Below are 27,048 nucleotides of genomic sequence, written 5' to 3'. Positions count from 1 at the left end.
TCTGTTTAGATTCTTGACATCCTTTGGGGACATTCTAGGGAGGGATTGTTTTTCCAGGAATTTGTCCATGTCTTCCAAGTTGTTGAATTCATTGGAGTACAATCCTTTGCAGTACTGTGTAATTATCCTTTTGATTTCATTAAGGTAGGTTATATTGTCTCCTCTTTCATCTCTTATTCTTAGTAATGAAATTGCTCCCTCCTTTCTTTGGTTAGTGTTGCCAGGGATCTGTTGATTCTGTTTATCCTTTCAAAGAACCAACTTTTAGCAGCCTTAATTTTTTTCCATCGTTTTCTTATTTTCTCTCTCCTGAATCTCAGCCCTGATTTTTATAATTTCTTTTCTTTTGCTATTAGTAGGATTGTCCTGCTGACTCTGCTCTAGTTGTAGATTTTGTGCCAGCATATCAATCATGAGTCTCTCTTCTTTACTGAAGTGCACATGTATTGGTATGAAACTTCCTCTGATAACTGCCTTTGCTGTGTCCCATAAGTTTTTGTACATCATGTTCTCATTCTTGTTGTTTTTTAGAAATCTCCTAATGTAGATTTTGTGCCAGCATATCAATCATGACTCTCTCTTCCTTTCTCAGGAGTCCATGTATTGGTATTAAACTTCATCTGATAACTGCCTTTGTGTGTCCCCTAAGTTTTGGTACGTTGTGTTCTCATTCACATTGGTTTCTAGAAATTTCCTAATTTCATCTCTGATCTCTGCCATTATGCGCACCTTTTTCAGTAGAGAGTTATTCATCTTCAAATTGTTTGCTCTTGTTTTCTTCATCGTCCTTTTGTTCATTTCCAGCCTTATTGCACAATGTTCAGAGAGAGATGTCTGTATGATATCAATGTGCTTAAATATATGTCGGTTTGCCTTATGCCACAGCATCTGGTCTATCTTCGAATATGTGCCAGGCAGGCTTGAAAATAATGTGAATTTTTTGGTGTTTGGATGACAAGCTCTGTAAATATCTATCAGGTCAAATTGTCTAATTGTAGTGTTTAGATCTCTAACCTCCTTGTTTAGTTTCTTTTCCTGTGATCTATCTTTCTCAGAGAGCGGTGTATTGAAGTCACCCACTATAATTGTTGAGGCTATGATTTCTTTTTTCATCTTTTGAAGTGTTTGGTTGACGTACTCAGCAGGTCTCTCATTCGGGGAATATATGTGTACAATACTTAGTGGTTCTTTGTCTGCCATTCCCTTGAGCATTATATAATGTCCCTCCTTATCTTCTTTTATGGATTGCACTTTGAGGTCAATTTTATCTGAGATTAGGATTGCAAACCCTGCTTTTTTTTTTTTATTGCTGTTTGCTTGATATGCCTTTCTCCAGCTTTTGATTCTCAGCCTGTTTTTGTCTGTAGCCTTGAGCTATGTCTCCTGTAGGTAGCAGATTGATGGGTTGTGTTTTCTAAACCAGTCTGCTAGCCTCAGTCTTTTAATACCTGAGTTCAGGTCATTGATATTCAGGGTTATTATCTCAATCTGCGGACTCTGTGATGTCATCTTATACCTTTGTGTTGTTTGTTTTCCTATATACCTTTTTCATTAGTGTGTTGTGTGTGTGTGTGTGTGTGTGTATCATTATTGACTTCTTTCCATCCTTAAGCCAATGCTATCTTTGGGTCTGTTTTCTCTTTGTTGCCCTCTGTGTGAGGTTGTTCTATGTGGCGGTCTCTTATTTATACTTGGTGAATGTTGTTCTTCTGCCCATTCTCGGTCGGCAAGGATCTTTTTTATGGCTGGGTTTCTTCTAATGTATTCTTTGAGTTTTTCCAAGTCTTGGAAGACTCTTACTTCTCCATATATCTTGATTGATAATTTGGCTGGGTGGAGTATTTTTGGGTTTGCGTTGTTTTCCTTCAGTTTTTGCAATATGTTACTCCACTCTCCCCTCTTCTTGATAGATTCTGCTGATATGTCTGAGCATATTCTTATTTAGGAACCTTTATATGTGATTGTTTGTTTTTCCCTAGCTGCTTTCATGATTTTCTCCTTTTCCTCAAGGTTGGATAGTTTAACTACTATATGCCTTGATGACTTCTTGGGATTCAGTCTTGCTGGTGTTCTTTCAGCCTCCTGAATGGTTGCCTGGTTTTTATTCATTAAGATGGGGAAGTTTTCCTCCAAGAATTCTCTCACTATTGTTGCAGATGACTTCTTTGTTGTGTCTTCCTCCTGTAAGCCAATAATTCTAATGTTGTTCCTCGTCCTAGCATCAGACATAGCTTTTAGGTTTTCTTCAGCTTCTCTGATGATCTTATTATTAGATTTTTGGTCTCATTTGTTAAAGTCTGCTTGGCTGTCCTCCAAGTCACTGGTGCAGTTCTCTGCTTCCTCCAGTCCATTCTCGAGGTCCGTGTGTCTGCTACTGGTTTTTGTTATCTCTTCCCTAAGCTCTTTTATTTCCCTTTGGTGTATGGACTTTATGTCCTCTATCATTTCATCCTTTTTCTGTATTGTTTCCTTTATATCCTGTATGACTCCAAGCAGAATTCTGAAAATTTTTTTGTGTGGCGGCTCAATGTCTGCTTCTTCTCTGCATGTCGTTATGTTCAGAACATTTTCTTCTATTGCCTTTTGTTTCTCCTGTTTTCTCATTAAGGTCGTTGGGGTTGATGGCTGTTTGCATTGCTTTGATTTAGAGGAACCAGGTGCCATTTTCCAGGGAGTCGAAGAGCACTGGCTCTCTCTGGGAGACTTGTAGGAATACTTCTTCGAAACTGCCTACAGCTAATTTCACTATGGAATTTACCTACCACTTTCTTCTCTTGTGGCTTCCCTCTCAGGGGAGTGCTCCAGAAGGCTGATGGGTTGCCTGCTTTGGTGTTGCGGAGGTTGGGCAGAGGTTCCTGCAGCAGCTTGGAACGTTTACGAGTGTTGGCCAAGCTGTCTTAGGCCTTATGATGCACTAAGGTAGGTGGGAGGAAGTTCCCTCAGTCACGTGGGACACAAGAGGAAATATTAGAGCTGTCCCAGGAACACAGGGAGGAATTCCCCCATAAGAAGTTTGGCGGAGTATCCCCTGATGGAGGTCGGTAGGGTTTTCCTTAGCATCGGGCTAGCTGCACAGGTTGGAGCTCATCTAGCTGGGTGTGGGGCAGGCATAAATGCCCTAGGTTAAGGGGAGTGGTCTGGAGGTTGGCAGTGGAGTGTGAGAGAACAGGAAAGAGACAAAGAGGAGGGAAAAAAATTTAAAGTAAGCCTGCTGAGACTGTGCAGGGATAGAGAGAAGAGAGGGAAACAAAAGTAACAATATAACCGAGCCCCGAGCCCTGGCTGTGAAGTTGCAAGAGTTTAGTCCTTGCCCTGAGGCGTGGCGGCAAGCTATGGCTGTGTTGAGAAAAAGATCCTGTGCAGCCTACTGAGACTGTGGGGGGATAGAGAGAATAGAGGTAAACAAAAGTAAGAATGTAGCTTAGCCCCTATCCCTGCCCGTGGATCTGCAAAGGTTTAGTCCCTGCCCCAAGGTGCACAGGCTCCAAATGGTCCCAACTCCGGCCGAGACAGTGGCGGGGCTAAGATCAAGCCCTAGCGGTCCTCTACTATGGTACTCCAAAAGCCCCCAGCCCCCTCAAAACCTTGTGGGTCTGTGCCTACTTATCTTTATGATGCTCCTCCTGCAATCCAGCAGTGTTGAATTTTCGACAGTAAGTCTTTACTAAAGATTGCCACATCTTTCTCCCTGGAAAAAGCTGGTTGATTCAAACCACTAACCTTTTGGTTGGGAGGTGAATGTTTTAACCAGTGCACCACCAGGCTCCTTATTTAATATCCATTACCTCTTTAAAGTTGGTGTTGGTGTTAAGTGCAGAGTCGGTTCTGACCCCTAGCAAAATGCACAACAGCATGAAACACTGCCTGCCCGGTCCAGTGCCGTCTTCACAACTGTTCCTATACTTGAAACCATTGTTGAAGCCATGGTGTTAGCCCATCTCATTGATGGCCTTCCTCATTTCCACTGTCTCTCTACTTTACCAGATATTATGTCCTTTTCACAGTATTGGTCTCTCCTGACAACATGTTCCAAGTATGTACGACAAAGTCTGCCATCCTTACCTGTAAGGAACAGTCCGGCTGTACTTTTTTCAAGACAGATTTCTTTGTTCTTTTAGCTGTCCATGGAATTCTCAATATTCTTCACCAGCACCATCATTCAAATGCAAATTAGTTTATCTATTTCCTTCAGGGGATCTGAGTACTATAATTTTCACAACTAAAAAAGTTTTTCCTTTTGAGTCAGAATTAAGTCTAAAAAGGTAATTATCCTCATTAAATTAGGCAAAACAAATTGGGCAGTAAGGACAATGGAGCATATTCATGCAGGCTACTGAAACACTATTTTCTATATCACCCTAACTGGGTCCTTCCTGCTATCCTTTGTAACTAGCCAGCATTCATTTTGGTGGCCATGCCCCATCACTAATTACTGTGTTCTTATGTGGAGAGGGTCCTTGAAGCCTCTCCATGCTTCTGGAGTCTATGACCAACAGCACTAACTTTAATCATGCATTCATCGCTATTGGTTTTTTAAATATCAATTTATGAGAGAAACTGGGAAGCACTATTAATTCACTTCCATGAAGGACTTTGTTGCCTGGTTCTTCAGAGTTAGTTCTGTGTCAATCCCTTCATGGTTAGACTCAGCCACTTCTCCCAAAACTAAAGCCACTCACTGGGTCAGCCACTTTTAATGTCTAATCAATGAATGAATACAAAGGTTTGACCATTGCAGCCTAAATTGGGACAATGCAGAAGAGAAAAAGTTAGCTCTATACCACTTTGTGGAATCAGCTAAGGACTTCACTAAGCCTATTACAACTTTGTCTTTGGCCCATCAAATTTCATCCCCACCCTTTTTTAGGTACAGCTCCCAAGAAGACATCTCTCTTTGTTTTTATAATTAATTTTATCTATGTTGTTGTTGAGATTATACATAGCAGAACATACACAATTTCAACAGCTTTTACATGCACAATTCATAAACATGGATTATATTATATGAGTTTCAAAGAGCACTTCTTAAAAAGCTCTTAATATCTGTTTCTCAGGGAACCCATACTGCACCCCAGTTTATTTCTTTCCTATTATCTACTTAAATTGTTCTTAAAATCAATACAGATTTATGTAAATGATTTTGTAAGAAAACTAGCCAAGATTTCTCATTCTGGCAAAGTTGTGGGCTGCTATTAATGTGACAATCTTACTAAAAATACCTAAAAATAATAACTTAAGCATATCAAACTTTTTATATTTTACTGCAGAGGTGAGCTCACAAGAAAATCACTACAACCCAAGTGCTAGTGCCAATGAAAAATAAACCCTTGAGTTGATGTCTTAGCAAGCTGTGATCAGAACTAGTAGTGACTGAACCTTAGATTTTAAATTCCACTAGATAGAAGAGGGGAAAAATAGGCCTTTTGAGAAAGAAATTGTAAGGAAGAGCTATGAATAAAACTTGGAGGCTCGCAAGCTGTGCAGGCAATTAGAGGGGGTTGAGGAGTGGGAGGGGGAACAATCATCCACCATTAGTTTGTCACATAGGCAAATAGCAAGGGTTGTCTCTACCTCAGCGCTCACAAGGGAAAATGGCATGCAAAATTAGATTTACATTTGCTATCTGATTTTTCTAAAGCAACATCTCCACATATATAATTTTACAACAGTTAATAATATGACAACACTAGACACCTGACAGGAGCAAACATAAAATCAGTTCAGAATAAATATTCCTACAATCTTGAACAATGGCATTCTCACATACTCATAAATAGTGTTCTTGGGGATGAACTGACAAGAAATTTTCACAAAATGTACAGATAAATAGGCAAACAAAAACATTCAGAGTGAGTCAGTCACCCCCACACACAACTGAAAGCATGGAACCCCAACACTTGAGAGACAGTAGAGCAACAACATGAACAAGTCTGTAGAAGAAATCTATTTGAAAATGGCTAAGAAATCATTAAACACACACTCTCAAGGCATTGTGAAAAGGAATTAAAACAAACAAAACCAATGTAGAGCTGGCTCACATTGAGTAGCTACTGCCATTGAGTAGCTGATTCCAGCTAATAACAACCAACCAGGAGCTTGCTGGAGCTCTAGTGGTGTAGTAGCTATGCCTTCAGCTGTGATCCACATGGTCGGCAGTTTGAAACTACTAGCAGCTCCATAGGAGAAAGACTGAAATTTCTACTCCTGTAAACAGGTACCGTCTCAGTAACCCGCAGGGGGTCACTATGCGTCAGCATGACCCAATGGCAGTGAAAGGACAAAGGCTAGGAGCCCTGATGGTTACATATTGGTTGCAAAGTCAGCGATTTGAAACCACCAGTGGCTTTTTTTTTTTTTTAAACGTGGAAAAAATGTTTATTTGTTAAGTACAAAAGGGACATAAAATTGTATGTACAGCAGAGTAACAACTATGTAAACACACCAAAAACTATGCACCAAGATGTCTAGATAACATTTAACACCACAAAGTCCAATCGCGGTAGCATTTGGGTGGCAAACTGACTCTTCTACAAATTCCCAAGTCTGTCTTAATAAACATTGTGATTGTTAACAGGGAATGACTTTCTCAAATACTGCTCTGGGTGGTGGTTGAGCGGGCGGTAGTGTTGCTGCCACATCTTGCAGGGGTTCTGGCCCGGTTCTGGGGAGAGCTGAGTGGTCCTGGCTCCTGGACAGCACCCAGGCAAGGCTCGAGTCACTGCCCCTGCACTCTGCTGTTGCACCACCCAAGGGTGCCAGCCTCCCCCCCCCAACTCCAGAGCACAGAAGGGGACAGTTAGCCCCCCCGTCACTTGGCCCATTTGTGCAGACACAGAAGCAGAGACGGACTAACTGCCTCGAAGGTGCCTCCACGCAGGCACACCACCACCCTTTACCTGCTTAGATGTTTGGGAATTACAGATAACATGCCACCTGGCCAGCTCTGGAAGGTCAAGAGCCAACAGTTACAGTCTTGGAAGTTTGCAGGGACAGTTCTACTCTGTCCTATAGTGTCATTATGAATCAGTACTCACTTGGTGGCAGTGCAAGGACAAAGGGTTTCCATGATTAGAACTGCCCTATATAGTTTCCAAGGCTGTAAATTATCACAGAAGTGCACTGCCACAAAGCAGTGAATGGGTTCGAACCACCAAACTTTGGTTCACTGCCTAGTAGCTGAACATTTAAATACTGTGCCCCTAGGCATTCTTAAAAAAGAAATATGTCGCTATAATGATCAAGTGAACTAGTAATAACTTTTAGTATATTCATTTAAATTATAAGTCAGTGGATAAATTATATGGATTAGACACATGGAAGAGAACATTAATGAACTGCAGGGAATATCAGAAGTAATTGTCAGCATGTGGCAGAAAAAGAAAATAATGGTTGATGGATAGTCTGTTAAAATTGAAAACAAGAAACCATACCCAACTATATTCTTCCTACAAGAGATATACTTTTAAAACAGGACAGAACGACTGAAATTAAATGGGTACAAATTATATCCCAGGCAATACTGATCAAAATAAAACTGACATTAATTTTAGATAAAATATACTTAAAAGTTCTGCATTAATAAGGAGGAACAGGGATACCACATAGTATTAAAAAATCAACTCATCAAAATGTCCTGATAATTCTGTTTCTACACCAACAAAGATTCAAAAATTAAAAATCAACAATATTGACAGGAAGATATCTATATCTATACTAATTCTGAAGAATGGTGACCCAAAGAATGTGGAAATTATAGAAAAACAACATTATCACAAAATTTTGCTGATGAACATTCAACAACTGTTGTAATAGTACATTCACAGGCAGCTGTCAGAAATTCAAGTTAGATTTAGAAAAGGGTGTGGGAGAAGTGATATCATTACTGATGTCCAATGGATCTTAGCTGAAAGCACAGAATAGTAGAGATTTGTGTTTTATTGACTATGCAAAAGCATTTAACTGTATGAAGATCATAACAAACGATGGCTAATATTGAGAGGCAGGAATTTCAGAATACTGTATTGCACTTTCAAAACCTGCACATGGATCACGAAGGAGTCATACAAATAGAGTAAAGGAATATGTCTTGCTTTAAAATCAGGAAATAGGTGTGTCTGGATTGTAATCTTTCACCATACTTACAAATAAACAGAAAAGCTAGACTACATGCAGAAGAATGCCATTTAAGGATTGGAGGAAGAATAATTAACAACCTAAATTTGCAGATGACAAAACCTTGCTTGCTGAAAGTAAGGAGGATCTACAGTACTTAATGATAAAGATCAAGGATTGCAAACTTCAATGTGGATTACAACACAATGACAAGAAAACAAGAAAAGTTCTCACAGATGAATCAATAGGACACATCATGAGAAATGAGAGAAAGCTTCAAGTTGTCAAGGATTTCATCTTTCTTGGATCCACAGTTCATACTCATGGAAGCATAGTGAAGAAATCCAGTGATGTATTGCATTGCTGCACATCTGCTGCACAGACCTCTTTAAAGTGTAGAAGAGAGCAAAGGTGTCACTTTAAGGACTATGGGGCACCTGACTCAAGCAATGGTAATGTCATTCACCTCATATTCATGTGTAAATTGGACATTGAATAAAGAAAACCAAAGAAGAATTGGTGCGTTTGAATTATGATACTAATGAAGAACATTGAAAGTACCAGGGACTGCCAGAATAACAAATCCGTCTTGGACAAAGTACAACCAGAATGCTCTTTAGAAGGCTGGATTGTGAGATTTCATTTCATGTACAGGCACAAGTTATCAGGAGAGACCAGGCACTGGAAAAAGGCATCACACTCGGTAAAGTAAGCTGGAATTGAAAAAGAGGAAGCTCTTGGTTGATACAGCGCCTTCAACAATGAGCTCTAACATAACAACCATTATGAGGATTGCACAGGAAAGGGCAGTGTTTCCTTATATGTAGAGGCATTTTGAGTCAGAGCTAACAACATAAACAACCCATAATTTAAAATATTTACAGTAAGTTTTAATAAACGTATTTGGGAAACATTGTTTTTCAAATTTTCTTTCCATTGGTGTTTAGCTGTGTATTTATCGAACCTCTATGTGCCTGCACTGCAAGGAAGAAATAAATCCGTCAAATCTGTGTTGGAAGAAATCCAGATAGAAAGCTGCCTAAAAGGAAGGTTTGGGTCTGTTGACCTCCCTCTTGACCCAACCTGAATTTGTTCTAGGCTCAAAAATTTCTCACTGTTTCACGACAGAAATTTCTTCTCTGCCTTTGTAAATATTGTTGGTGGTCTTTACTTTCTTACTCATTATTTTTATCTTTATATTATTATTTCCTTCATTCTGTTTCATTTTGTTTTTGTATTTTATTGTTTATGTTGGCCTTCCCAGTTTGTGAAGCACAGAAGGAGTGGATGCATAGAGACAATAACTGATGCAATGGTTTATCAGTAACGTGGGGTGGAGGGACTTGGGGGGAGGGGGAGGGGATTTGGGACACAAACAATGAATGCAGGAGGGGGAAGGGTGCATTAGAACTGATTGTGATGATGTACATACAACTCTTTTTAAAAGTGATTAAACTATGGAGGTATATAAGAAAATAAAGAAACCAAACTTGGCCAATGGTTACCATGGGTGAAGGAAGAAATGTTTTTGCTTAGGGGCATTGAGTTTATGTTAAGGGTGATAGGGTAATTTGGAAAAGGATATCAATAATGGCAGTACAACCCAAAGAGTATAATCAGTGCCACTGAATTATAGATGTAGAGGTTGTTGAATTGGAGGATTTTTGTTGTGTAGATTTTTGCCACAATTAAAAAAAATAATTACACAAATAAAAATCAGTACAAGGAAAAGGAAATGTTCTAAAATTGATTGTGGTGATGATTGGAAAACTGTTATGATATGATTGAATTATGGAATTGTATGACGTGGATAATGTGCCAATAAAACTGTTTTTGGTTTTTTTAAAAAAAAATTAAGGTTCACAAGACTTCATATCACATGCTGTGGGCATCTTATAAAAAAGGGTAAATCCCTAGAGAAAGAGATAATAGTCAATAGAGTAGAGGATCAGCCAAAAGAGGAAAAACTCTCAATGAGATAGCCTGACACGGTAGCTGCAAGAAGAGGCTCAATCATAGGACAAAGCAACATTTTGTTCTTTTCTATGTAAGGTCATTATGATTGAACAGAGCTTAGCAACAACTGTATAAGAGGGATTTCAAAAAGTGGGAAGTTTTCATTTTCAAATCAATTCCATTTTTCTGTGTGTATCTGAAAACCCATGGCTAGCAAGTCAATTCTGACACATAGTGCCCCTAAATGGGTGTATAAGACTTTAAATCTTTATGGTTGCAGACAGCCTCATCTTTCTTCCAAGGAACAGCAGATGGATTTTAATTGCCATTCTTCCATTGGCAACCCAACACCTAACCCACAGCACCACCAGGGCCCTTTATATATCATATGTAATATATGTATAACCTACATAGTTTGTGATGATAAGTCAAAAAGTATTGCTAAAAAACTATATAAACAAAAATATCAAAATGTGAAGCTATTGTTTCTCAACATACTCTCCATCTAGGTCTATAGACTTCTGAAGGATGTTTCCATCTCTCTAATCTTCCCTGGTGATGTCTGTATTCTTCAAATTACACCACATCAAAACAGCAGTTTGAGCTCCCTCCAGGGACTAAAATCACTTTCCTTTTCAATGTTGTTTGTGTTCTAGGAACAAAAATAAGTCTTAAGAGGTAAGGTCATGGCTATAGGGTGGATGGCGTGAGGTTTCCTAGTGAAATGTTCATAGGGCAGCCATTGCTGCCCTCAAAGAATGAGCATGAGTATTGTTGAGATGGGGGAAAATCCTTGTGCAATTTGCCTAATCTCACCAATGCAGATTTCAATATTTTTCAAACTCCTTCAGAATAAGCCCACATGATAGTGCCAAGAAAATTTATCAAGAGTAATCCTTTGCATCCCCCCACACCAAATAATCGCTGTCACTCTCTGAACTGACCTCTCTGCTTTGAATTTAACTGACCCAGGAGATTCCCTTTGAAGTTCATGGTTTAAATGGACATTTTTTTGAACTTACCTAAATGAAGGAGAATTTTTTTCGCTCATTTCTGTAGCCACCCACTGTTGCAGAGATATGTTTAAACCCTTAAAAAAAAAATAACCCTTCGAAGGGATCAGGTGTAAGGCATCATCAGAACAAAAAATCTTACCATAGTGAATGATGGGGGGAGTGTGGAGTGGAGATCCAAAGGCCATTAGTAGGCCACTGGAGATCCCCTTGCACAGGGGTCTCGGGGAGGAGATGAGCCAGTCAGGGTGCGATGTAACAATGATGAGAAATACAACTTTTCTCTAGTTCCTAAAGGTTTCCTCCCCGCTCCCACTACCATGACTCGAATTCTATCTTGCAAGACTGGCTAGACCAGAGGAGGTACACTGGTACAGATAGGAACTGAAAATACAGGGAATCCAGGATGGATGAGCCCTATAGGACCAGTGGTGTGAGTGGCAAAACAGGGAGGGTGGAGGGAGAGTGGGTAGGAAAGAGGGAACCAATTGCATGGAACTGTGTGTGGCCTCCTCCCTGGGGGATGGACAACCGAAAAGTGGATGAAGGAAGAAGTCGGACAATATGACAAAATACCCATTTGTAAACTATCAAGGGCTCATGCGGGAGGGGGGAGCGGGGAGGGAGGGGAAAAATGAGGACCTAATGTCGGGGGTTTAAATGGAGAGAAAATGTTTTGAGAAACGATGTACAAATGCGCTTTACACAATTGATGTGTGTATGGATTGGGATAACAGTTGTATGAGCCCCTAATAAAATGTTAAAAAAAAAAAAATAACCCTATATGTGAAAACTAGAAGCCTATAGCAATACTTTTGACCTATTCTTGTGTGTATACGTTTATGTATAATATATTATATATGTAATGCTGCTTTTATTTTTCATTTGTGTAGGAACCATAATTCTTTCTCTAAATTAGGAGCTCGGTTAGAGAGTTAATTTTTTTTAAATCAGATCCCCACTTGTTTAGTATATATTTGAAGTGGGGATTTTTATTCTACTTATACTTTAATTTGTTTCCCATTTTTTTAGCAATGCCACTGGAGATATTTATGTTTGATAACAATGATATAGTGATAATGTGAATAAGTTTGATTATTATAAATATCTCTGTCTTTATTTGAGTGTATTTGAATTGATTGAATCTATCTGACTAAGCCCAGCTGAGTCATTCTTTCTTGGATGAAATGTTATTTTTAGTAATGGATTGTTATTCTCTTCCTCTTTTATCTGAAAGTATATCTTCCTCCACACATTAAGGACAAATTTGAAGAGCTCTTCTGATGCATTATTCAGAAAATCAGAAGCTGAAGGTTTATCTGAAGTACAATTGAAATTAGATAAGATGGATGCAATTATGTGCAGGCGATATTTTTGCAGGAGAAAGAATTTTCCATTTTTAGCTCTCCCTTTTATAAGGCAGCCATCGATCCATGAGAAGCTGGGTTTGGTTACCTGACCTCTCAATGGGGGAAGGGACAACTTGTCCCGGAAATTCTGACTGATCATCTCAGGTAGATAAAGAGTGAGGAGAATAAGAATGAGGAAATCACAAAATATCATAAAGTCTCTACAAACTATGAATAGCACTTAATCGCTAAAATATAATTTCATCCAGATGAAGCACTTGTGCCATTTTATATGATTATTTGGTACATCTATTCTGCCCTTTTTTACTTCCTTACAACACTTTTCTCAGTTACCGTACATCTCCTATTAGGACAGAAAAACAGGTATTCACTGGTTGACCATGCAGAGAACATGAGACTCATGTATGAAGATTCTTTACATTAAGTTCAGAATGTTCTCCTTAAGCTATTTCCTGAGAGTCTTTTCCCCAAATTTTGGGAGCATATTAAAGCATCATCAAGATACCTTTATCTGATAATGGAGCTCACAGCCATTGGTTTTAACAGCACTCATTGCTATCCCAAAGGTCAGAGGCTCAGGTTCAACTAAAGGTCCCTTAGGGAAAAAATCTGTCCCTGAAGACCCATCCTTCCACTCTAATGCACATGGGGTAGCTAGGAGTCAGGGACAACACAACAGCAACTGGTATTGTGCAGGAGATTTCTATTTCAATATTAGGGGAAGCCAAAAGAGGTTTACAAATAAAAATCATCATCATTAGAAAATTATATTGGTAAATCATTGCATATATATCTAAGCAAAGCAGCCCTGGTGGTGTAACAGTTATGTTTTGGGCTGCTTACTGCAATGTAAGTAGTTCTAAACTACTACATGCTCCTGGGGAGAAAGATGAAGCTTTCTGCTCCTGAAAAGATTTAAAGTTTGAAAACCCAGAAGGGCAGTTCGAATCTCTTCTAAAGAGTCACTATGAATTGGAACTCACTCAATTAATGGTAGTGCATTTTCAGATAAGCATGCAGAGTTAATTTTTCAGAATTTATTCTCATTCTTTGAAAGCATGTTACTAGAAGCAATTACTATTCTGGGCACAGACTAGTACTTTTCCTCTGATTTTTCTCCCTTTAATTATGAGTATAGAAAGCATGTAACTCAAAGCAGAAATTAGATGCTAGAAGTGTCTGGTGTTAACTAAATTGATTGGATAACGTGAACCATTCAAGATGATTGTAATATGTTTAAGTTACATCTTTTTCTTAATTAAAAAAATAAAGTCTAAAACTCTGATGGCTTGTTAGGAGGAAGACAAACAAGGACCAATTAAAGTTCTTTGTGGTCTTATTAATGAAGTATCATCAGATCCTCTCCTTAGAAAAGATTTCTGGGCCGGGAGCTAATCAGACATTCCACTGAATGTTGTAATGGAGTTATAAAGGCACTTTAATATTGTGTGGAAAGCAAGCTAATGAGAGAGGGAAAGCCGTTGTTTCCAAGACTGACTCTTTAACTAGCTTTTCCTCTCTGTAAACTGCAAGCTTTTGAAATGTTCTGAAGATTATGGAGTGTTATGTAAATCTTTAAAATATATAAAGCCGTTGTGAGCCAGTCCAATTTCATTTTACTTTCTTGAAATCCTATAAAATTGACATGATGAATCATTACTGGTGCTCTCCCAGTGTGCATCCTCCAAGGTCTTGGAATATGTGTTAGGCTGGGTTGTCTAGAGAAACCAAAGAAGTGACACTCATATATGTATAAGAAATAATTTTATATCAAGAAGTAATTTTATATCAAAAGGTATCCCAGCCAAGTCCAACTCACCTTCTTGGGTCCGATGCAAGCCGGGGCCCTCCTCAGGCTCACATAGCAGAAAGTTGAAGTGAGATGTCGGAACACAGGCTATGGGTGTAGGGTCTGGGGATCCAAGATCAGTAGAAACATAAGGTGAAGACAGCTCAGACAGCTTGGAAGTTAGCTCCTATGTGGACCATCCCTGGATACAGACATGGAGTCCCAGCAAGGAGGCAGGGAGAGGGCCAAAGAGAAAGACAATTTCTCACTGTTTCTTTTATTAAAAAAGGACACACACACCCCTCCAAGGAAACATCATCAGGCTGAGACCTGATTGATAGGTTGGAATCCACCCCGACACTTCACACAATACCAAGTTGACATAAAATCCTAATTGCCACATGGAGCAACAAGAAGCCATAGGCAGAGAAAAATGGTACGTTGTGGTCATCTGTGAAATGTCTATTGCCCATGGTTCTGAGATTCATAGACCAGGCCTAAACCAGAGGAGTCAGGACTAAAATCCTGATACTTAAGCTCTACCTCTGCAGTGCACCATGTCTTAGTCTTTTTCCTTTGTTCCTTTTTCTTGCAGAACCAGCTAAATTATATCACTTTCTCAAGCTGAGAACCACTCTCTCCCTCCTACTCTCAGAGACCCATTTTACAAAACATAGGAAGAGCGTGCTTTTTTTAAGGCAACTTCTGCTTTCTGGCGTACAGAATCCCCTAAATCTTGAAAATAATAAAGTCATAGTGGTTTCTTGAGATTGAGAAGTTCAAAACAGTAACTATTCCAACATTTGAATAGACGTGTATCTGTTGTTGTTAAGTACCATGAAGTCAGTTCTGACATATTGTGATCCTATGTTCAGCAGAACAAATTGCTGCCCTGTACTGCGCCATCCTCACAATTGTTATGTTTGAACCCATAGTTGCAGCCACTGTCTATAACTTGCTGAGTTAGATATATATTTGGAATCTCAGTTCCGTTTCTGCCTTCTCTCAGTCAGGGAGCAAAAAGTTAAAGTTTATATGTGAATATAGATATATATACATGCATCTATATATAGTGTGTGTATTATATAGGATTTTATCTTCGAAATTTAATAAAAAGATACTCGAGTTTGGCATGCATACATGTGTTTACAAGATAATTGTGGTAAGAGCCTCAGTGATACTTCCCAACATTCTTTAGAACAGGAGAATCAGATTTAGCTATTACAATTAAAATGGTTCAATGGCTAGAGTTCAAATCTTTACTTATTTACTTTGAAATTTTATTTATTTATTCCAAAACTATTTTATTGGGAGTTAATACAGATATCATATCATTCCATAGTTCAGTCACATCAAGCAGTATTGTACAATTGCTACCACAGTCAGTTTCAAAACCTTCTCTTCCTTCTTGAACTCCAGGATTTTATCCATAATAAGAAGTCCAGGAGAAAGGCTTAACCAGGGCTTGAAGTTGGCCGAAGTCCCTTATAAGCAGAATCCAAGGTCAGAGGCAGTGGATTAGCAGTGGCAGACAGAATCGTAGTTCCGTCCGCCTTCTCTCAGTCAGTAAGCAAAATTTAAAGTTTGTATGTGAATCTGCCACTTTGGTTCCATACAAGAAGGACCGGTGTGACAACAAAGATCAATATGTCTCCTCTACAAGGTTAGTTAATAAGCAAATGAGACTATTTTTCTTTGAGATCCAAAATTAGAGAAGTTGTTAAGATTTATGTTAACATTTTCTTGTATCACAGCATGACAGGTCAACGTGAACTTAGTTATTTAAGGTCTTTACATACTTTACAAAGCTTCTCTGCCCAAATTCAGAACTTTTCTGAACAATTTTCTCATAATATATGTTACTAAAGACTTATAGTTAATATTAGAGAATCTAAGAAAGGTAGACATTTCTAAGTTCATATTTTTAGTACAAATTCATATGTATTTTGAAAGCATAATAATGTCCTATATTTTATGGAATTTGAGATAATTATAGATATATGCATAACTCTTTATGCCAACACATTATTTTTAAAGTATTAAAACAAAATTATATTAAGCCAATACTAGAGACTGATTGAAGTCTATTTAACACGATTTACAAATTGCGATAATATTCTGATTAAAACCAAACTCACCGCCACTGAATCAATTCTGACTCATAACAACCCTATAGGACAGAGTAGAACTGCCCTCGTGAGTTTTGAAGCCAGTAAGTCTTTAGTGGAACAATTGGTGGGCTTAAACTATTGACCTTGTGCCTAAGTCATTATGCCACCATGCTCATTAATTAGAGAGTCAAAAATGTTCCAAAGGCGAGCAAACCTTCAGAGATACATGTCCATATCTTACTGACATTGCCAGGGAAACAAGATCAGAACAATGTTTGTATATTAACAATTTACTCCAAAACACAGCTTCTAGTCTGACCCTGGAATTTGTTTTTGTAAACAGACTTCACAAACATAATTCTTTAAAAGAGTAGGATGCTTAAGGCAAAAACAGTCTTTACTAATTTATGTAGTTCATTGTTTGACTCCATTGTTTGAAGCCAATTTCTCTAAGCCTCCAGGTTGAAAATAAAGACCTGAATGGGTCACGCTGCCTGTGTGAATCTCAGAAATCTGGCTTCTATGAGAATTAACACTTTGTTATTCAATTATAAAACAGAAAAATAATGTGATCTTATTTTACTTTGTTTGTCTGCATATAGTAAAAAGTCAATCAGAAAAAAATTTCACAGATGAAGGTGATCATCTATTTAAGACGGGCATCAAGATTCTCCAACAGTCTAAAACCCAAAAGCAAAAAGCAGAGTAAGTGGCTGTGTTAGTCTGGGTACTTTAGAGAAACAAATCCAAAAAGCTCATGTATAAGAGAGAGTTTTATATAAAGGTTAAGTGCACATCAAGAAAACATCCCAACCCAGTGCTGCCCAAGCACACAAGTCCAACATTAACCCATATGTCCAACACCAATCCACAAAGTCCTCCTCCATCTCACAAAACACACACTATGATGCCAACTGCAGGAGGAAAGCCAAATCAGTGAGCATGTAAGCATCTCAGCACTGGCAGGGATCTCCACAGGGCTTCTCCAGTACCCAGGGCTGCATTGGGGTAGGTCCATGTGGCTTCTCCTCAGGGATGTCTTGCAGGAAGTGAGCCTTGCCAGCTGAAGCAGGGAACTGGCTAAGGCAGCTGCACCCTGGTCCGACCATCAGAAACCCGAGAACTAGAAAAGCAGGCTCACTGAGCCATTTATTTCTCCGCCCTTCAATTAACTCCACATGTGTTTATCGGCCAGGTTAGCACAATAAACCTTAACTGTATCAGAGGTTAACCAGTTTGTTTTAGCCAAGCTAAATTTCCAGGTTAAGAAAAAAGGATAACCCAAAATTTAGTTTGATATTAAAAACTTGTTGTGGTAACATTTTCTCAGAAGTTTTGTTTTTCAAAAGGTTGGAATGGAATTTAAATAATTCTACAAGTTAGCCAGCATAAACAAACAGAAACACTGTCTGTGAAATTGTGGTCCCAATACATTACGAATTAAGATCTGAGAATTCGAACAGAAGCATTCTACTTCCGTTTTAATTTACTAAATATTTCAAAGGAATAAAATATGTTTTATTTTAATTAATGTAGTTGCTGTTGTAGAATGTCTTTTTTTTTCTTGCTTAACTGAGCATTTACACAGTGATTTTAAAGCACTTCCATGTGTGATTCAATTTTTACCCCAGAACAGTCGTGTAAGGAAAGTAGAACTTCACTTTTCCATTATAAATCTTGGGCATAGTACTTCTAAGATGTTAAAATGAAATGACCATAGATACATAGCTGGTAAGTAACCAAGCTGTGACCACTTGCTCACCGTTTCTCTCCCTACTGCCCCAAGAGGAGGCAGACATATATTCTTACCTCTGTTGAAACACAAAACTTTCGGTCACTCCTCAAGACTCTAGTTAAAACATTGAAATGAAATCCTAGTTCTACCATTTACTAGCTATGTGATCCTTGGCAAGTAACTTAGTAACATACACATAAACCAAAACCAAATGCGCTCTCATCAAATCAATGCCGACTCAAAATGACCCTATAGGACAAGGTAGAATTGCCCCCTGTGACTTCCAGAGACTCTAACTCTTTACCGGAGTTGAAAGCCCCATCTTTCTCCCTAGTAACATAGTAATCAGCATATAAATGTTATTTTTATCTCCAGCCTTCCAATTGGCAAGGTGCCTTGAATCGCTAATAGAAAAAAAAGGGGGTGCGGGGTGCGGTCCTGAACCATCAACAAGGAGATATTGCCCCACGCTATCACAGACTAGGCCCACCAGTCCTAAGGGAAGCATCCTAGGGCTGTGGCAGCCAGCTCTGGATAGAGCAGAGCACGGCACCTCATTTTTTTTCTTAAAATCCGAAGCCTTCAAGAAGAAGGTAGAAGTACCAATGTGCCCTGGAGAAGTATTTAGCATCCTTCTCATTTCGCATTCACCTTAGCATCCGATGCCAGATCCTTGACATATGATCAACATGCCTAATAGTTTCCCAACTACTAAGTGGTGGAGTCAGGGTTTGAAGCCAGATTCTGGAGCACCAACCATTAAAGTTTCGTTTGGTTATTGTTTTCTCAAACAGATTGACATTTTTTATTTACAAACATGTTCTATTTTAGAAAATTATTTTGGGAGATGAAGAGATTTTCAGTCTTATGATATGACACTTCCATTTTAATTATTGCTATTGAATATTTCAGAGTTAATTTAAAAACTTTTAGATCATAAATAATGGGAATGGCTATGGGAGACTTCACAATTTCAAGACAACCTAAATTTTTCCCTTCACTTAGTGTGAAATCTTGAAGCATACCCATATATTTGTACCCCATATGTTTATTCTTTTAATAGTTATAATATTTTTCATATACATTTAAAATCATAATTTTAGGCTAAACTATAAGCTAGAAAAATATAGTGATCTAGAGATATAATGCTAATCTGATTTATTCATAGCAGTGACAACTGGGTTCCACTTGTTAAAAAAAAAAATTCACTGCCACCAAGTCAATTCCAACTCATAGAGATCTTGGAGGACAGTACAGAACTACCCTCATGGGTAGGCACAACTATAGATCTTTACAGGACAAGACAGCCTCATCTTTCTCCTGTAGAGCACCTGGTGTGTTCAAACAACTCATTATGCCACCAGATTTTCTACTTGTTAGAGGTACTATTAGAGAGGGAACGGAAATTTTCAATTTTGAAAATAAAACTTGTAACTTTGTGTTTTGAAACAGAGCCTACTTATTCTTTGCCAAAGCAGCTGACATGGGAAACATGAAAGCTATGGAGAAAATGGCTGATGCTTTGCTATTTGGAAATTTTGTCATGCAAAACATAACAGCAGCTATCCGATTATATGAGTCCTTGGTTAAAGAAGGATCCTATAAAGCCCAAAACGTGAGTCTTGAAAAGAGATTAATTTTTAAATAGTTACATTCTAATCCACCTTCCTTCCTTCCATGTCTATGGGTATGTTTTGAGATAATTTGGGACCTCAGAATCCCTAGCATGGTTAATTTTTTATGAAATGCATACAGCTATACAAAGAAATATGAAACTAGATCTATTATTTTACAATACGATGTTTGTTTTTATATTTCAAATATTTTATAGGCTAAATATATTTCCTTCACTATTTTAATAAATGTGCTATAAAGGGGGACTGGAGGCTGCAGGCCCCTCCTCTCCATTCTTGTCACACTCACAGGGAAATGTTCAGAGGAGAGATGGACAAAAAGGTTTGAATGGCACCAGTGAACTTATTTAAGGGTTACAGCCACAAGATTGTGCAAACAGGCATCTCAGCTGATCTGAGAGCCACTCGGGTGGAAATTCAGATTTTTTATACCACTGATGTCAGGCTTTCTGCTATTGGCCAGCTCTTGGTAGTGTACCTTCCTTTTATGGGTGATGCACATACATCCAAAGCTTATGCTTTGCCCTTGTTATCTGGTCAGAATATATGGATATGCTTCAAGCTGTCACACCAAGGGATCAAGTCCGCCATTTGTGGAGTTGTGTCTATAATTTGTTCCTCTCTATCCAGTCCTTTACTGCCTCCCTCTGCTGCCCCCCACCACCGTACTGGGAATTTCTTCCGTTTTGAAAACTGTTAATAAAAGAAATGTATCTTCTCAGCCCTTCACCTACTCGGTTGGAAATTTCTTCCATTGTTCCTCCTTCCCTCCTTGCCCAGATCTATCTAGCCTCCATAACAAATGTATATTATTTTATACTGATACTATCATAACTGTTTCATGGAAAATAACGAGTAAATGCCCTTCATAAGCCCAGAACCTTTATCCAAACTTCGTTAGGATTGTTCTGTATTTCTGTTTTACATGGATGATTTCTCTATGCATCTTTCTTCTTAAACCACCCTAATCACAATACAGGCATATATATACTTTTGTTCCTTACTACTTTTACTTATACTGTAGCAAAACATGTTTTCATGTTGTGTAGTTAAAAAAAAACATTTCTGACTACAAAAGAAATTCATACACATTATTTTAAAATGTGATTCTTCGAAAAGATAAGTTAAAGTCCACCAAAAGCTTTCTGCCCAGAAATCTTTTTTTTTTTTTCCAATCTAACAGTAAATTGTGGAACCTGGACTTTGAGACAGACAGATCTAAGTTTGAAAACGCCTCCTTGTCAGATAAACTATGAGATATAATGGATCCTTTCCTCCTTCATTTACATAAAAATTTGACCTTTGGTTCCTTTGAGTTCTACTTTCGTGGTAATCTGGTAGAAGCAAAATTTCAACTGTGTCTATAGGTAGCATTGCATATAATAAAAATATCCCTATTGGTAAACTGCTTTGTCCTGAACAGTTATCCCTGATGGTAACAGTTATTCTTATGGGGACCCTGGACACGTTGCCGAGGGAATGAAACCATGCAGAAAGAGGCATCTCCTGAATCAGAGACCCTACCTGCGTGGCCAAAGGAGATGGCTCCTGGAGGATGGTGTGAACGGCTCCAAGGACTAACTCAGAAGAAAGGCTTGATGCTGCCCTGCAGGCAAAATAGGTTCTGTTAAAACCACCAAAACAGATGAGTGGCAAATATAGCTTAATGCCTTTTTGCAAGTCTTTATATCTAGTTAACCCTAAAAATATCCCTGATGGCAGAGGCAAACTTTCTGCTTCATGCTGGACCTTTAACATGGACCATGGTGTCAGAAACACAAACATACACATTTAATACAGGCTCATTAATAAATAATGAATGACTTATTAGTTTTATGAGGATTAAAATAAAATATAAAGGCATTAAGTTCCATCATGGGAATAAATATTATTATCACTTCCACTACTATGCCTCATGAATTTTTCCTATGTATGTAGAATTCTTTTTTATCCAAATGAGATCATATTTTTGTTACCAGAATAAGGTTCCTGTATTACCAAGAGAAAGATTTACTTTTGGAACACAGGGAAACACAAGAGAATTTTATGAGACATTCCTAGGAGAAAGAAAATGTTACCCAGACACGGTGGCAAAAATCAGTTTTTCTTGCCCCAGCATGCATATCAAACTTTTAAAAGGCTTCCAGCATGATAGCAAGGGATTCTGGGACACACAGTCCCTAAGATGAGATGTACTAATGGAGCTTCTAGCATACTCTGGAGCCCAGTTGGCATAATGGTTATGCATTGCACTGCTAACTGCATTCTCATAGGATCATTACAAGTCAGTGCTGTGGAATTAATTCTGATCATAGCCACCCTATGTACAAGAAAATACTGCTTGATCCGAAGCCATCTTCATAATCCTTGCCACATTTGAGTCCATTATTACGGCCACGGTGTCCGTCCATCTCATTGAGACTCTTCCTCTTTTTCTTTGAACCTCTACCAAGCATGCCCTTCTCCAGGGACCAGTCTCTCCTGACAATATCTCCAAAGTATGAGACATGAATCATCAGCCTCTTAACTTGTAAGGTGCATTCTGGATGTTCTTCTACCAAGATAGATTAGTCCATTTTTCGGGCAGTGTTTGCCATATTCTTTGTACATTGTGTCTTGTCATTTTTTAATGGATGTTTGCAGCTGTGGTTTTCCTCCCCTCATTTTGAGCCATGCCACATCAGTAAATAAAGATCTTGAACACTTTACTCCTTCCATGTCATTAAGGTCAACTTTATTTTGTGGAAGTATTTCATCCTCGGTTAGTTGTATTCTGAGTACCTTCCAACCTGAGAGGCTAATATTATTGAACTACAAGGGGGATTCATAAATTTTGTGTGGAAAAAAGGAACTCAAAGATAATGTAATTTTTCCATAAACTTTTTTTAAGCCCCCTCTTCTATCAGGCAATTTCCCCTAAGAGTTAATAAGATTCTCGTTGGCTAACTTTTTCCTAAGCACATAGCCAGATCCTCCTTCCTACGTCTGTCAGTCTGGGCTCTGCTGAAATCTGTCCCCATGGGTGAACCTGCAATATCTGAACTACAGGTAGTATAGCTTTCACACAAACCACAGCAACACACAAACCACCAGGGTACAACTTTAAATCAACAGCATTTTTAATATCTGTATAAGCTTATTTAGGCTATTGAACACATTTTTTACTGCAAGGAATTTTTTTTGTAATTCCATGAAAAATAATGCAATTAAACAGATTTTATAATGTTACAACAAAATGAGAGAATTTTTACATCTTCATTTCCCCGTATTTGGTTCACCAACAAGATAAAATTTTAGGGCAGATCAAATTCTAACATCACTTCCACACTGAAACTCATGCCACGTAGTTTCTATCTAACTAATGAACGTGTGCTTTATTTTTCATTGGGTGTATTAAGTCCCCAACTGTTTCTTGGACATCTACTGTGTGATAAACAGTCTAAGTTACCAACCATTGGAAGACAAATACATCAAAGTCTTTATGGGTAATCTGAAATATAAATAGAATCATTGCACCCCAGGCTTTAAACACTGAATAGGTTCTGACTTGCACTTCCTGGGCAGATAGGGAAGGCTTCAAAGAAGTGACATTTGAACTCAGTCTACAATGTAGGATAAAGGCAACATCAGAGATTTTACTTGTCTGTTTTTAAATAAAGAAGTTGATAAAAGATGAAAATAGTATTCCCAGAAAAGAATACTTAACATGATTGATAAAGCTCATGCATTTTATAACTAAGTTACATAGCAGTTTCACTCCACATACTCCAATTCAGGATGTTGTATTGCATGGTCCACAGGACACCCTGCAATCCTAGTTAACTGATCACAAATGGATTGCCTTTGTTTTAAGCATTATCAGGTGGAAAATGTAACTGACTGAACCCTAACTTAACATCAGGAGAAAAAACTAACCTGTAACTGTCAGTCAATTCTGACTCAAGGTAATCTATTATGTTACAGACTAGCACTGCTCTATAGGGTTTTCTTGGCTGTAATCTTTATGAAATCTGATTGTCAGTCTATTCTTTCATTTCTTCTGGGTGGGTTGAAAACACCAACTTTTAGGCTAGTAGCATAATATGTTTGCACCTTCACTACTGGGCGTGTTGTAGCATTGCTGTCTTAGTACAGAAAGGCAGGCATTGTTGAGACACTTTTAGGACATCCAGGTGATTCTAGAATCAGGCAGTTCATCATGTTTGAGTCAGCGTCTGCAACTTAATGGTTTTTGTGCATTCTTTGGATATCCATGAAGAATTTATTAATCAGAGACCTTAGCAAATTTTAAAGAACATTTTAATTAATGAATACTGTTTGCAATTTTAGTACCAACAACATTGACTTTGGAGTTTTCACTTTTTATCACACTTTCAGCCCTGGGCTCCTGTAGTCCGCCTTCTTTGAGTCTTTGTTTTCTTATGCATAAAATGAGGACAATCTGTCTAATAAATGGGTTGTTCTTGGTCTCCAAGAGGACCAGAGACAGAATGTAAATGGGTGTAAGTGTAAGATATGTCCCGTACCAGCTGGAGACAAATAAGCCAAGTAATTTTTATTCCTCCAATTCTTGTTCAAGCGAGAGAAATTCAGAGCTAGCAAGACTCACTCGTTTCTTGATATGATTTCCAATTAGAAAGTTGAACATTTTTCTGTAATAAATTTTCTCATTTGTCAAAAGAAGGTAGAATTAGCCTTCTTTGCTTTAACAATAAAAAAATGAATCTTTCACATCTTATCACCCTGAAAATTTTAACTAATGCTACTAATCTCAAAGTGATGGTACAATTTGCAGGAGTTATATTCCTTTTAAAATATTTTTCTGTTTTGGTCTCCAAACTTTCCATGGGTATATTATGATATAAAAATATTTAGCTTAGATATATATACTTAATTGGTTATACAGTTCAAAAATATTATTATTATAGATTATAAGACTATCCATTCAATTTGATATATCATTACCATGAAATCAGTTTCTATTCAAGGTGACCCCATGTATAACAGAAAACAAACCATCTGCCCAATCTGACACAATCTTCATGATCACTGATATTTTGAGTCCATTATTGTCAGTTCAACTCATCAAGGGTTTCCCTTGTCTTCACTGGTCTTCCATTTTACCAAATGTTATGTTTTTCTCTAGTACTAGGTCCCTTCGGGTTATATAGCCAAAGTTAGCTAGGCCAAGCCCCAAACTATATGTCTAAAGGCGGAAAGTTGTGAGAAGCTGACTCTAAAATAATTTAATTTCAGTAGCAAATATTCTACATATTTTCATCTATTTCAGATTTTAAGTATAGAAATGTTTAATAGACTATAGTTATTAGTACTGAAAAAATATTTTGAGTATCAACCTAATGACTATTTTGAGAATTCTAGGGTTACCACTGTAGGGCATTCCTTCCTTTAAAAAAAGAGTGCTTTTGATGAATGTTTATGTAACAAATTAGCTTCCCCTTGATGGTATATAAAGTGTTCCATGATGTTGGCTGCTTTCCCTGCAATGTGCCGGCACTCTGCATTTTCACCCTGGGTTCTCTGCTCCCTTTTGGTCCAGATTTTCTGCCCCTTCTGATGTTCTCATCTTTCCTTTTGGGGAAATGTTTCTTTTTGATCTGTTATTGACTGTCCTAAGGAATATGTTCCTCTCCAATGTTTATTTTATGGGCATGTCTGTTGTTTACCAAAAAGATGGTCTCCAGGACTGGCTTCAGTTCTAAGAGAGAAAGTGACTTAGAGCCATAGTCTGACGGGTTCCTTCCACCAGTCCCTAACAGAACAGTAAGTGTGTTGTTCTTTGCAAATTTGATTATTTATTTATTTATTGACTCTCCTTTTGTCTCCTGCTCTCTACAGGAGCCTGTGTTGTTATCCTAGTAAGAGCAGTTGGTAGTGGTAGCCAGGCACCACCTAGTTCTTCTGGTCTTGGGTTCATAAGTCCTTTGAACAAAATATTCTTCAAGGCTTTGATTTTTTTCACTCTCTTTTGATCCAGAGACCAATAGTGGATTCTTAGATGGCTGCTTGCAAGCTTTTGAGACTTGAGATGCTATTCACCAAAGTAGGAGGCAGAACATTGACTTTATGAACTCTGCTATGCCAATTTACATAGAGATCCCTCAAATGAGCATTTTCTCTTAGTATAAATGAATTTTGTATTAGAAGTACAGCTAGCATCTGAATTGTTCATTACAGATGATTCACACTTTTTCTTGGTATGCAATTGGAGCTAAAAGTAATGAACACAGATGTTTTTAAGTTTTGCACAATAATTAAAGGAGAATTGCTTAATTTTTTCTTCTTTAATAATTCAAAAATCCACCAAAAAATGGAATTAAATATAATGAAATTTTCCCATGAACTTTTGAAGCTCCTTCGTATAATAAATACTGTTCACACTTAACTCTTCCCATTCAAATTCCAGTTTGTATAATACTCCTTTAAAAATCATAACATAATTTATAAAGGTTGAGTTTAGAGTCAAGTCTTATTAAATTTATAGGCTTAATTTGAGTTAATTAAGACTTAATTTGCAGGACTTGACTTCTAAAAACTAAACAGTATCATCCGCATTATCACTAGCTTCTAATTTGATTCATAGTGTTTCTTTTCCAGATTAAGATTTGATTCATAGTGTTTCTTTTCCAGATTAAGATTTAATCCACCCAGTATAACCTAGCCCTACTATTAGGAAATGACCAGCTGACCCAAAATTGATTGTTGTAAAATTATTGGGTAAAAGGCCAGAGCCAAAGTATAAAGGCATAGGACAGCATTGACTATAATCAGTATATTTAATACATGACAGTTTATAATGTCTTTTAATTCCTCTAGTATCAAGCTATGCTTTCCACAAAATGGAAAAACAAAATGGAAGCCGAGTCCTCCAGAAAATTACTTCAAAATCACACATTCTAAAAGTATGGCTTTTCTGTTCTCGCTTCCTAGAAGCTGCCCTACACAGACAAAAACTCCTGACTCTAGGCACAGAATGGAAATTTAATCCCCACATAACCCACTTCTCAAAGCATGACCTCACAAATTTCTCTGGAAGTATCAGGTCAAACAGTTTGTACATTTGAACTCAATGGCTACTTCAAAGAAGCAAGATGTGACAATCTGCTTCCATAAAGACTGATTGCCATGGCAACCCTATGGGGCAGTTCTACTCTGTGCTATAGAGTTGATCCATGGCAACTCTATGGGGCAGTTCTACTCCGTGCTGTAGAGTTGAGCCATAGCAACTCTATGGGGCAGGTCTACTCTGTGCTGTAGGGTTGAGCCATGGCAACTCTATGGGGCAGTTCTACTCCGTGCTGTAGGGT

General features: G+C 38.0%; 1 protein-coding gene across 1 annotated transcript in view; it reads left to right on the top strand.

The window, feature by feature from the left end:
• SEL1L2 (SEL1L2 adaptor subunit of ERAD E3 ligase) overlaps positions 1 to 27,048 on the top strand; it is a 151,745-nt gene that overhangs the window by 52,366 nt on the left and 72,331 nt on the right. Inside the window, exons 3-4 of the mRNA XM_045295171.1 lie at positions 16,954 to 17,056; positions 19,539 to 19,701. Of these exons, the coding sequence (XP_045151106.1) occupies positions 16,954 to 17,056; positions 19,539 to 19,701 (266 nt within the window). The remainder of the gene's footprint in view (positions 1 to 16,953; positions 17,057 to 19,538; positions 19,702 to 27,048) is intronic.

Source organism: Echinops telfairi, unplaced genomic scaffold (genome assembly GCF_000313985.2).
Source record: "Echinops telfairi isolate 266 unplaced genomic scaffold, ASM31398v2 ScPeMD7_5592;HRSCAF=6446, whole genome shotgun sequence".
Classification (NCBI taxonomy): Eukaryota; Metazoa; Chordata; class Mammalia; order Afrosoricida; family Tenrecidae; genus Echinops; species Echinops telfairi.
This window is presented reverse-complemented; position numbering and strand designations above follow the sequence as displayed.